The following is a 13,519-nucleotide window of genomic DNA, read 5'->3' as shown; positions in this document are numbered from 1 at the left end:
GGGGGTAAAATTGCAATTATTTCGTTGGGGGGGGGGGGTAAGGGTGCCAATGACCCCTAACCTTAGGGGGTAAAATTGCAGTTTACTCTATTTTTTTTCTAAGGAGGACGGTTGAAAATTTTCAAGTGGTGCGGTTGAAAAAATTCAAGGAGTGCGGTTGGGATTTTTGACGAAAATTAAGACTACAATCTTTTTTTCTCAAGGGGTGCGACTGCCCACCCACCATTGTGGATAGGTTCGCCCCTGTTCCATTGACCATTCGTTTATATAAAATCAATATATTTATACACTAATACATGTGTATTTTGTATCTACTAACCATCTCTTAAATACAATTTGTCTACTATATGACTTGAACCTTAATAGAGACTATACCTTAATAAACACCTTCGTATTATTGCTATTAAGTATGTTCTCTTTTGCCCATGACTTTATAGTCTAGTGGCAATTGGATAAGGCTTTGAGACCCATAGGTCATGGTTTCGATTTTCACAAGAGGAGGGGGTTCCTAAATTTATTGGGTTTTCTCCTGAATTGGTGTATATACATTATTCATAGTGGAGATGGATATGATTGGGTGGTTCCGCTAGTGGCATGATGATACTCCAGTGGTCCGTCAATTTTTAGTAAGTTATTATACATAGTATGTGTGTTAAGGCCCAAATTAACAAATTAATTGCAAAATAAAAACATTTTTCTATTTAAAAAAAGTCTCAATTTCAAAGGCACACTTTTTAATTAAAAACGCCAGCTAATGTGTATAGGTTGCATACATCGATATATTGGTTATTCATTAGAAAATCACTCAGTTAGAGTTGCCATTATCATTCTCAATTTCCAGCTGTCTGTTGCCAGCGAATCACTATTCTGTTACAACTTACAGTAATTTTAGTTTATATTCTTAGATGCATGTTCTTTTTTTATGAAATTTAAAGGCCCCAATTTGTATGTCCCTCATAACCTTCAAAAACGTTGGAACAGCCTTGTATCTTCTCTTTAATATGTACAAAGTCACATGTCAAACAGTTCAATATAAATATGAGTAAGCTTAAAAAGGATGTTAAATATGAGTGATCTACACATGTGTTAGCTCCCTTTCTTTCTCTTCGTAATTTTATATAACACCAAAGGATGTTAAAAAGGATGTTAAAATTACCACAAGGTTAATTAATAAACTAATATTTATTAACTAAACTTTCTTTTAAGTGTGACATTTTTTAGGCCAAACTAGTAATCCTTAATAATGTGACCAATAGAGTTGGACCCCAACACTAGTCAATGAATTTAAATATATATAAGTTTACATTGCAGGCCTCTGTCACAATGGAATTGGCACCACTCATAACTTTAATATCTCTTTTATATTTTGATAATTGGTTGATGCTTAATGAAAATGATTTTCCACACGATAAATTCAAATATTTAATTATATTTTATTTGATTGGCTGTGTAGTTCATTTAATAGACCGTCAACTAGATTACTTTATTTCTATGAACTGTTTTGCACTTTTCATATATAAATGTCATATTATAAATGATAAAATCATTTTTTATATTAAAGTTTCAAATGTCGTTTTTTTTTTCCAAATTCTATTAAGAGGTAAAAGGAGAAACATATTATCCCTTTGATACATTCCACCTTTTCCTATTTGAACTACTTTAACCAATTTTAATTTCAATTCTTTCTTTTGGCAGATTTTAATTTCTTAAGAACTATATATGTTCAAAAAATTGCAAAAGCCATTAATATAAAGATTAATTGCAAAGGGTATTCAGATGGAGTAGCGGATCAAAAAAATCTGTATAGGGGTAACGTTTCTATAAAAAAAGGGTAACGAAATTGAAAAAACGTTAAATTTTTCCAAAATTTACACTAACGCCGGAGCGTCACCGGAGTGTCAAGGGGCAACGGAGGTTACCCCTTTTATCACTCTAGGTCCGCCCCTGTCAAATGTCATACTTTTGCTGGTTAGTAAGGGTGGAAGGGGTGCTCCACCCGAGGGGAGTAGTCATCTCTTACTCCTGTCATTCATACTCTGCCTGCCATGTTATCTCCCTTTCACTCTGCATTTTGCACCCAAACGTAAAAGGTGTTCCCCTCGAGAAGAGTAGTCAATTTCATTTTTTTATTTATAAAAATTATGCATAATAATTAAATATTACGTTTATTTACGTTAAAAATAAAAATTGCATTAATTTAAACCACCAAAAAATACGTTTACTTATTCATGTTTGAGATTTTCATGTATATATATTTTGGCTTTCCTTTCTAATTTTATGTTTTAAAAATTTATATAATATAATAATTTATGATAAATAACATGCATATCATCATCACCATAATAATATTTGGTATATTTAAAAATGTAATTATATTATAATATTAATCTCAAAAATAATTTTATATTTCATAGCATTTAAATATAAATAATATCATCAAAACATATATTTCAATGAAAAGTTTATTTTTCAAATAATAAAGCTATAAGAATCAAACATCACTAAACATTAGTTAAAGGAGAATAATTGTAAAACTTAAAAGTTTTCGGATATATATTTCGGGTAAACGGGTATATAGTTTCGTGTAATCGGGTCGGGTATCATCTAATCCCATGCCTTCAAAATATTTTTTTTCCCATACCCATACCCATACCCATACCCAGCCTAATACTCGTCGGGTATCGGGTATACCGTCCCAAATGCTTCAAGTTTCAAGTATACCCGTCAGGCTCGAATATTTTGCCATCCCTACTTGTGGAGTATGTGGCAATGGCCACCACGAAGGCTCCGATGGAGCTGAACGACGAGCAAGAAAAATATTAATAAGGGTGGGGCTCATGTATCTCTTTCCTTAAAAGAATATTAATTCATAATGCTATAGAGGCTTGTAACAGATATGCTTTATTGACTTGTTTTTTTACTTTTAATGTAGCAATTGTGCAAAATAACAAAACTATGTAATGTTTTTTATTTTAAAAATATTTATTTATATTATTTTTACACTATTTTTATCTCTTTTGTACAATAATTTAATTAGTATAAATTATTTTACTAACAACATATTCGTTATTATAATTAACAAGTTAAAAAACTTATAAATAATTTGTTTGGTTATAGAAAAAACAATTTGATCGATTACTAAAAATACATATAAAAGGTGGTGATGATGTGAAAATATAAGAATTTGTAAAAGAATGTTGTAGAGTTGGAGAGAAAATAAGTGTGTTTCGAAGGATTAGTGAAAATCTAATGTAAGTATGTAACTTAGGGCGTTTGTAGGTGTTTTAATTGAGTTCGGAGTTCCCCACAAATGGAGATATTCTTAGTACTATAGTTAAGTGTGTTCAGATAAGGGTAATGATATTATAGTTGACCTACAACAAAACTATGGACATGAGATAATAGGTTAAATGGAATAGGCCGTCAATGTGGGTCTAACCCACTTGGTAGAGACACATATCTTTAGAGTGGAAGGTCTTATGTTCAAATCTAGGCAAATGAGTAGCAAAATTGTTGGTAAGGGTAATGCTATTATAGTTGACCTAGAACAAAACGTTGGACATGAGATGATGGGTTAAATGGGATAGGCCGTCAATGTGGTTCTAACCCACTTGGTAGAGACATATATCTTTTAGAGTGGAAGGTCTCATGTTCAAATCTGGGCAAATCAGTGAGCGAGTGCCACAAAGCGAGACATATCATTATCATGGTGGGGTGTTACCAATATATGACTCTAGAATTGCTCTCTATCCAGTTATCTCTATGATAGGGGGTGGGACATCATCAAATAAATGAATAGGCATTGGAGAATACCAAAATTAATTTAAGAATAAAAGCACACACCTCATTGTTGATCTTGATGATGTTGACCTTGCAACATCTTGTTTGGATCCGAAAGAACAAATAACTGTAATTTAAAACAAGAAAAATTGAAGGCAGTTCCAGTGGCGGACCCAAGAATTTTTTCATGGGGGTGCAGAAATTTTTTTAAAATTTTAGGCGTCTAGATATATACATAAAAAAACGGGTTCGGGTCGGGTCGGGTCATGTAAAAAAAGAACATCAAACTTAAATTTATATAATCATCAAAAACGCGTCAAATATTGTTACAAACATATTTAAAAAGTCGCCCTACGGGTTTTCATTTTTTGAAATCTATCCAAAACATCATCTAGAGGTACTTTCTTAAGCAAGTCTTTCTCTATATAACATATACAACTATCACTTAAATTCTCATCGCCAATCCGATTACGCAAGTCGGTCTTCACATTCTTCATTGCCGAAAAACATCTTTCAACGGTTGCGGTTGCGACGGGTAATACGAGAACAAGCTTCAATAAACGATATACCAATGTAAAAGTTACGTGAATATTTGTTGAAACCATTAACCTTACAAGACTTGACAAACCATCCAAGTTGGTGAATTGTTTATCTTTTTTCACAAAATCAATGTAGTTTCCGAGTTGAACCGGAAGCCTTCGTTTTTCGGCTTCATCGAAATCATATGCAGCAGAGAGGGGAGGGCGGGAGAGATGAAAGGTCGCCGATTCGGTTTATTTGGGTAATTGGGTTATGTTTTATTAATTGATTTTGTTATTTGGGTTGGGTTTTACCATAAACTTATTCCATTGGGCTTGATGTTGGGCTATAGGAATACAAATTTTATTTAAAGAGATTTGTTTACATAATTGGATCGGGTTTAAATCCGTGTTCACAAATTTTTTTTTATATAAATTTCTAACATTTTTTTTCTAAGGGGTGCGGTCAGAATTTTCCAAGGGGTGCGGTCGAAATTTTCCAAGGGGTGCGGTCGAGATTTTTCGCGAAAAATAACACTAAATTTTTTTTTTTCAAGGGGTGCGGCCGCCCACCCACGGGCCTTAGTAGGTCCGCCCCTGGGCAGTTCTACATTGTACAGGTAGAGGAGCTGCACGAGGATGTGAGACCACATGTATAGATACACGTACATAAACATCATTAATATTTAAAAGTCATATTTAACAAAAAAAAGGCAAGAAAATGCTAGTGTATTCATGACACCTGATGTGTCCAGTGACATGGAAATATTAATGATGCCACATCAACTATTCTTATAGTTATCAACTAGAGATTAGAGGCTACATTATGTATGCTATAACTCATAAAATTAAAAAAAATAGGAGTGACATGACTCTTTGTTAAAAAAATAACTTGATTTGTTAGTAAGATATCTATGTATAAATGGACAAGTTGATTTTGTTAAATGATGATTTATGCAATGGGTCAAAAAAATATAAAACTTAGTAAAAATAAAAGGGTTCATATTAGATAAGACCACAAATGATCATTATTTATTTCCACCACCTACGGATTGGGTTTTATTTTTCTAAAACGACTCATTTCAACCCAAGACTATTTTAATCCGAACCATTAAAATACTTTTTTTTTTCAAAACAACTTATTTTGATCTTAGCCCATTTTAGTCGGTACCTATTTTGACCAATTACCGTTACCGACACGACCTGTCCAATTTACTAGGTTTATGAAAAATAAGATCCTATAAAAATATATAAAAGTAGAATTGTTTTTTTATTTTTTTACGATTAACACTTTTATTTCTAGATTTATGAAAAATAAGATCCTATAATAAAAAAAATATAAAAAGTAGAATTGTTTTATTTTTATTTTTTTACGATTAATACTTTTAATAATATATACACATCTGGTTAATAAAATAATATTCCCATCTATAAAGAGATATTTGTTTCGTACACTTCAGATATGGAAATAATGCATGGACCATACTTTGCTATTCGGTAGTTTTATTCATAAGCAATTTGGTGGATAATCATGTCACAAAACTTAAGAGTCTATCAACTTAATGGGTCAGAAAATGTATTATTAGGTTATGAAATTAAATGTATCATTGTTTTATTGTCCACGTTTCAAACCCAATTACATTAAATTAGTCTATGTTTATTTTCATAAACACTAGGGGGAATACCCGTGCGATGCACGACATGCATAATAGTTTTTGTTTTTTTCTGGAACGACGACTGATATAGATAGTGCGTGACACGGTACGAAAGTGCGAATATAGTATAGATTTAAAAAAAAAACCGGGTTTTTTTAAAGTTAGCAGTTTGACCATGGTTATTTTGACCAAAGTCCACTCCTCATTCGGCGCTTTTTGGTAGCACCACCAGTCAAAAAAGGCCCAAAACACCCGAGGGTACAGTGTTCCCCCACGTTTTTAAGACGCTTTGAGAGAGGTTTGCGCCCCACCACACGTGGTCTCACAAAACTTCAAATCTATGGACGTGTGGTTTCTCAATCCTCTTCAAAAGACGTCACAGTTTTCAAATTTTTTTTATTTTTTCTTTTTCATTGTGTTTTAAATGGTGTAAAATAGATGTTATATATATATATATATACATATTATACTACATACACATACACATATAAATTTAGTTTTAACATCTAAAAGTCATATTGCAGGTTTTGTTCCCTTTTATAGATCAGAAAGCAGTTTATAAACCAACAAAATTAACAAATCCTAACAGTTCTTCAAGTGTTTAGTTATATAATCTATATATTTATTTACTAAAATTTATTACAATTAACCCACAAATAGGGTATGCAGGACTTAAAAAGTGTTATATGGACACGTATGTCACTCCAGCTTGCCAATCTTGTGTACCGACTCCAGGGTAACATTTTCAGATGCCTGCAACACATCTGGTTATAAAAGTAAAAAATAAACAAAAATGATGTTTTAGATTTTTACCCTGGTCTCAAACTTAATGTAGTTGTTTAGTCCATTTAATTAAATTTTATTTTTAGTTGACGCATAGGTACAATGTAGTCCTCTATTTGTGACAATTGTCACTGTGCTTATAGTCATGTGATGTTGTTTTAATACCCGTTAACCAACTCGTTTCGCCTCTATTTCTCAGTTATTTAAAGAAGCAACATATACATCAGAAGTAAATTTCTAAAGATAATGGTGAACCGTCAATGGTACAATAAACTTACCTCAAGACTACCATTTGCTAAACTGGTAGTGTATCTCAGAGTCCAGAAATCCCGTGCTAGAGCTATTTCAATTAATATATGGAGAAAAGGAAGAGCCGCATTGATTAAACATGGTCATAAAGGCTCGTACTATTTCATTAAAGTTAATTGTAATATTAAGTATTAGTTATCTAATAACCAATCAATCATTTAAGGTGAATTGTTATGAAAAGTCTATAAACCCTAACTTAAACATTAATATATGGAGAAAAGGAAGAGGCTCATTGATTAAACATGGTCATAAAGGCTGGTACTATTTCATTAAAGTTAATTGTAATGCATTTAAAGCAACCATAAATTTTGATTTTAAATATAAGATATAGCTAAACTTATAAATTGTTTACTGAAAGTTGAAGTTGAAATAAATCATATTCAGATAATTATTTTTTATATGCAAATTCAAACAGACCTATCAAAATATGTAGGAAAACTCCATGCAAGTCTAACTCCGCCACGCTTAAATTCATGTAACCAGAGTGCGGCTCATTACTTATTTAACCCATTTATTTAAATAGGCAGGCGAGTAGTTCGGGTTGGTGGGTTGTAAAACCATGGTTTAAAAAAAATAATGCTTAAGAGCTATAACTTATTATATATATAAGCAAAACTTTCAATTTTCACATAACAGAGGCATAAGCTTATAAAAAAATAGGCAGGGCTTATAAAAAAATGAATTCATATCATTAGGTTAATATCTTATTTGTAAACAATTATATTACACATTAAATCATAAAATATGTAAGTAATGGTATTTTAAAGGAGAAAAATGTAATAATCATTTAATAAGTTCATTAAGGGTAAAATAGTAATTCAATAGGAGTGATTTTAATAAAATGGGTAAATATGTAATATGTATGGTTTAAAAGGGGGAAATATGTAATTGATTTTATGGGTTGGGTATATATGTAATAAATGATCTTAGGAGGGGGATATATGTAAATGACCTCATTTAAAACAACCATAAATTTTTGTTTTAAAATAGAACATATAACTAAACTTTAGAATATATATAGATTATTTCCATGGACCTCAATTATAACTGAAAGATGTGTCTTTTAAGAATTATTTTTCAATCATTAACTTTTGCTTACATGGAGGTTATCTTCTTAGAAATTAACTTAACTTGTATATCAGCAAAACGATGTTGTCAACCCAAATGATGTTGTCAATATTAATCATCATCATACATATTACATCTTTTTTTTTGAACGGCAAAACCTTGGATCACTGATGGACCATTGGAGTATCATTGTGCTACAAGGGGAACCACCCGATCATATCCATCTCCACTAGGAAACCCAAAAAATATGGGAATCCCTCTTGTGGAAATCGAACCCAGGACCTATTGATCTCAAAGCCCTATCCCACCACCAAGATGCTACTAGGCTAATTGAATTTTTGGTAAAATTTGTATGGTTGATAGGAAGACGGGTCACCTACTAATTTAATCGTCGTCATGACTAAAGTGTTTTCCGGCTGTTTAGTGTTGTTTAGGGGCCGGAAACATTTTTAAAAAAAATTTAAAATCGAAATTGGATTTTTAAGATACAATAACTATTTTTCAGGTGAGATTTGACTCTCTGTGATATCATTAAAGTTTAGTTAATCCTCTTATAAACCCGCATCAGGGACTTGTTTAACACTAATTGGTTCACTTGGTGGTGGTTGCTTTTAAATTTGTTGAAGTTGGATGTGTAATTACAACAAAATTAGTTTTCTCAAACAAATATATTATGTAATGCTTGTTGTTTGTACCACCTCATATGCCCCAACATTGTGTTACTACTTACCATTATGTATATTTGTTCTCATACCTTCCAACAATCTATTATCTTCATTAAACTTTAGTTATTGCAATCATTGTATCACATATACATTATGATTTACATATTTATCTTCATATTAGCACTGAAACCTTGTTCTACATAATTTGAAGTTGTCACATGACAATTCACTTATTTTACATTAAATATAACATTACATGCTCACTAGTGAGAATCACGTGCATTCACCTTTTAAGTTCTAAAACGGACTCTAAAATTGAGGAACATTTCATTTATACAACTTGCTTTTAAACTTATATGTTTGTAGTATGCGCATATGCAACGCCCCGCTGTGGTATGCGCATATAATATATATATGCGTGGACGCTCGGGGGGCAAAAATGAAAATGCACTAATTTTAACGTTATTTTACTAATTTCGTGAAAATAATTTTAAAAGAGGGGGATGGTTAATCATGTATCATGTGTGACGTTGATAGCCGAAAGACAATGGAGTACATACACTAATTGGCCTTTGTCTTAATTGCTGAGTGTCATGTGCCTTATGTCCAAGGCTTGATGCAAAACTACCATCGAGTCGGGGGTCTCACTGGAAGCAGTTTCTCTATTCCTACGGGGTAGAGGTAAGACTGTCTACATCTTACCCTCCTCAGATCCTAGATTAGCTTTGCCAAGGTTTAAAAAGGCTAAAACGGGTATCGAGACGTTTTCCCTTAGCCTCACGAGGCGTAAGCCTCGAGGCAGGTCGAGGCGTAAGCCTCGAAACATTATTAAAAAAATTAAAAAAAAAATATAGATATCTCTCATAAAAATCACAAATTAACATAAAACAAACATCATAAATAGAAAATAGTTCAACAAACAAGGTTTAACATAAAACAAATACCATAAAATAGTTCAAATAGCTTAAACTGACATCTAAATATCATAATACTCGTTCCACTCCGCATCATCATCATCTTCCTCCTCAAACTTTTCATTTGGCGTATTTAGATCGGCATCGTCATCTTCATCAACCAAATTAATAACTCTTTTCTTTTTCCTCCTAGATGAGCTCTCACCTTCTTCCTCATTTGATCTGCCAACTCCAACCATGCCATCTTCATCTTCATCCCCACTCGGGTTGGCTATCCACTCATTATCTGACAAAACCTCATCGGCAACTATCGGGTCTTCATCATCTTTTAGATTCGTCTTATTTATAAACTTTTGCTTCAATCTCCTATTGTACATAACGTACACCAACTTGTTCATCCTATCCGTGCCCAGCCGATTTCTTCTTTTTGTATGAACTTGATTGAACGTACTCAAATTACGTTCACAAGCCGAAGCTGAACAAGTAAGACCCAATATCTTCGTCGCGAAGGCTTTTAGTTCCAGAACTTCATCTCCATAATTGTCCCACCATGTAACTATATAAGTTAAGGAAAAAATAAATTAGAGAATAATTAAATAAATAATAGGAGTAAATAATCAGAACTTATAATTTAATTACTTGGTACACGATCCATATATGAGCGGAGAGAAGCTCTATGTCCAAACAATCCTCTCTTGTATTTGTAATCATCAAGTTGAGATTCAATCTTCATATAGACTTCCTCATTTTTAACAAGTCTATCCATGCATCTGTACAATCCCAATTTAATTTTCGGGTGGTTGGAAACGTCGGGACTCCATCTAAATCAAAGATTCAAGTAGTAGGCGGTCGCATGTAAGTCACGGTGCATTTGGTTTTACCATTTTTCATCAATGATATCCCAAATCTCTTTATAAGAAGACTCTTTATTATCAAAGTTACTTGCAATTTTTTCCTTGCATTCATCCATCGCACCATAAATAAAAGCCATAGCCGGTGACCGCTCCCCATCAACAATCCTCAAAACCTCGACAAGTGCCTTTGTGGTTTTAAGAGAATAAACCACACTAGGCCAAAAAAGTTTTCTCGTCTATGATTATCTTTTTTACCTCAATTCCATCAGCTTTCTTTGCCCAAGCACAACTATTCCATTCCCTTGAAAAAACATTTGTTGTAATGGTTCTTTCAATTCATATACGCTTTTAAAGTCAAAAAAGCGGTGGCAAATCTATTCGCGGCGGGTCGAAGAAAATCCTTCTTTACAAACTTTCTAGCTAAACTTAATACCCACTGATGGTTATAAATGAAGTAGCTAATTTTTTTGCTTTAATCAAAGCTCTTTTTAGTTGGGTCAACTCCGTAATTTTCTCAAGCATTAAGTCAATGCAATGAGCAGCATATGGGGTCCAATACAAAGATTTCCTCTTCTCCATCAACAACTCTCCAGCCTTTTTGTATGCACTTGCATTATCAGTCACGACTTGAACAACATTGTCTTCACCAATTTCTTCAATCACCGCATCAAGCAACTCAAATAATTTGTCAGCATTCTTGATACAATCGGATGCATCAACCGTCTTCAAGAAAACTGTACCATGTGGATTGTTCACCAAAAAGTTGATGAGACTTCTATTTCTCATATCAGAGCAACCATCTGATAACAACGACACTCCAGTACTCTTCCATGTATCTTTTATGCCTGCCACAAGTGCTTTTGTTGTATTTACTTCTTCTTGCAGTATCCAAGTCCTCAACTCATACATGGTTGGAGGTTTCAATCCTCGACCATAGTTACCAACTGATCGGAGCATGCTAGCGAATGAAGTACTTGTTGCAACATTAAAATGGATTCTGTTCTCATAAAAAAATCTTCCAATGTCTAAACAAACTTTGTTGCGTTGCTCTTTAGTAACAGCTGGTGTCATCTTTTCTTCCACCTTTGGTCCTTCCTCATTGTCTACTTTGGAATTCAAAAATCTAAGCATACTTTGTTGCGTTGCACCCTTTTGAACACGTGTAGAAGATTCAACACTCCCACTTCCAGCTCCACCAGTACTACTTACAAAGTATGCTCCAGCATCAGTTCTCTCTTCAAAATCCTATTGGTATTGGAATTTTGTTGTTTCTAACTGTTTAACATATTCTCTAATCTCATCTTTCACTTCCTGTGGCACTTGAGGACACGGTGCAACATTTTTGTGCATGCCACCAAGATGTGCTTTCATCCTTGAAACGCCACCGGTAATAACTTTATTACAAAACTTGCATTTTAGGTATTTGTAACCTTTTTTTTTCACCTTTTGATGGAACTTCATGTTCAACACAATATTTTCAAGCTGGATCTTTTCGTGATCGTGACCCCTTACCAGCCATACTAATTATTGGAATTAAAATAAAAAAATGGAGAAGAATCAGAAGTATATTCTGATTAAAACAACAAAAAAAAATTTAAGAAAACATAACAAAAAAAAGTAAGAAAAACCTAATTAGAACAACAAATGAACTTCTGTGTACTGTGTTAGCGAGAATGAAACTGAAATCGGTCTGAAATTTGCGTGCTTGGAGAAGAATCACAATATTTTGTGTGCTTGGAGGTTGACTGTGTGGAGATTATGATCTTCTATTAGGGTTTTTTAACCTAAATAGATATGTTTTTTAAGTGAACTCTTGGGCTGGACCATCAATTAAGCCCAATAGACATTAAATGAGTCCAAAAATAAAGTCCTAAAAACCCAAAATCTTTCAATTTTCACAAGTCTGAGCCTCACCGCCTCGCCTAACCGCCTCGTACCGCCTCGCATGACTGAGGCTTAGGTTTCGAATGACCACTATGAGGCTAAGCCTCTTAGGCGTTTTTCCACTGCCTCATACGAGGCGTACACCTCGAGGCGCGCCTCGGACCGCCTTTTTAAACAATTAGCTTTGCTATCGGTGGGATTTACTGATGATGATGATGATGATGATAATGATGATGATGATTGTAGTATATGCACAAATATCAAAAGGATGACTCACACTAAACATCATTTTCGAAGAAATCTAAACTAGAAGTTGAGAACTCCCTGCTGGCTATTAGACAGTTGGGTGTGGTCTCGAGGAGGGGTGAGGTGGCGCTTTTTCCTATAGGGAACACAGCCCCTCCCGCTTGATCTTAAGTGCCCACATAGACCCTCCCCCATCCTCCCCGATCGCTTTTCTCTCTCTCTCTCTCTCTCTCTCTCTCTCTCTCTCTCTTAATTTATGGATGGTGGTGAGGGGGAACTATACCCTTTGATGGAGAAGGGGGAGGGGAAGAAGGAGGTGGTGATGTGGAAGTGAGGTGAGGTGGAGCTGATGTGGATGTTGGGTGAAGCCCTCCCACACCTCATAACCTTACAAGTTTTCGGAAATCAATCAAATCAAATATGTACTTTTGGATATCCAAAAGTTGTGGAAGTTTCAATGATATACTAGCTCATGTAAATTTACACACAAATAAGCTTGACAGCATTCGTGTAAAAGTTTCGGGTAAAACTTTCATTTCTTTTATCAATAGTTATTGTGAGATCGAAGTAAAAACAAAAACCTGTGCATGATAAGTTTTTTTAAGTTATTAGGTAACTACCTGATTAGCCATTGTTAACATATTATAAAACTCACTCTCATAAACACATAGATGATGTCACAATTGAATATATTATCTTGATCATAAACACACAGATGATGTCACAATTGAATATTTCTTGATACTTATCTAAAAATTGAGCTATATAGAATAATAAACATGACGATGAAAGGTCATTACTAGTAGTCAAATACTTGTACATCCCCTTTAAGTTTTCGCATGT

General features: G+C 33.6%; 2 protein-coding genes across 2 annotated transcripts; both read right to left on the bottom strand.

Moving 5' to 3' along the window:
• Window positions 1-9,754: 9,754 nt before the first annotated feature.
• On the bottom strand, window positions 9,755-10,458 carry LOC110869504. The gene is made up of 2 exons (XM_022118752.2): window positions 10,332-10,458; window positions 9,755-10,248 (listed from the first exon to the last, which is right to left on the bottom strand). The coding sequence occupies exons 1-2, from the start codon at window positions 10,456-10,458 to the stop codon at window positions 9,755-9,757; spliced, it is 621 nt and encodes a 206-aa protein (XP_021974444.1).
• A 111-nt stretch (window positions 10,459-10,569) lies between these two features.
• Window positions 10,570-13,308, bottom strand: LOC110869505. Its single transcript, XM_022118753.1, has 4 exons — window positions 13,297-13,308; window positions 10,980-11,791; window positions 10,802-10,874; window positions 10,570-10,731 (listed from the first exon to the last, which is right to left on the bottom strand). The coding sequence occupies exons 1-4, from the start codon at window positions 13,306-13,308 to the stop codon at window positions 10,570-10,572; spliced, it is 1,059 nt and encodes a 352-aa protein (XP_021974445.1).
• Between the last annotated feature and the right edge of the window lie 211 nt (window positions 13,309-13,519).

This window comes from Helianthus annuus, chromosome 8, assembly GCF_002127325.2.
Source record: "Helianthus annuus cultivar XRQ/B chromosome 8, HanXRQr2.0-SUNRISE, whole genome shotgun sequence".
NCBI lineage: Eukaryota > Viridiplantae > Streptophyta > Magnoliopsida > Asterales > Asteraceae > Helianthus > Helianthus annuus.
The sequence above is the reverse complement of the archived record's forward strand: the minus strand, read 5'-3'. Positions and strand labels throughout refer to the sequence as shown.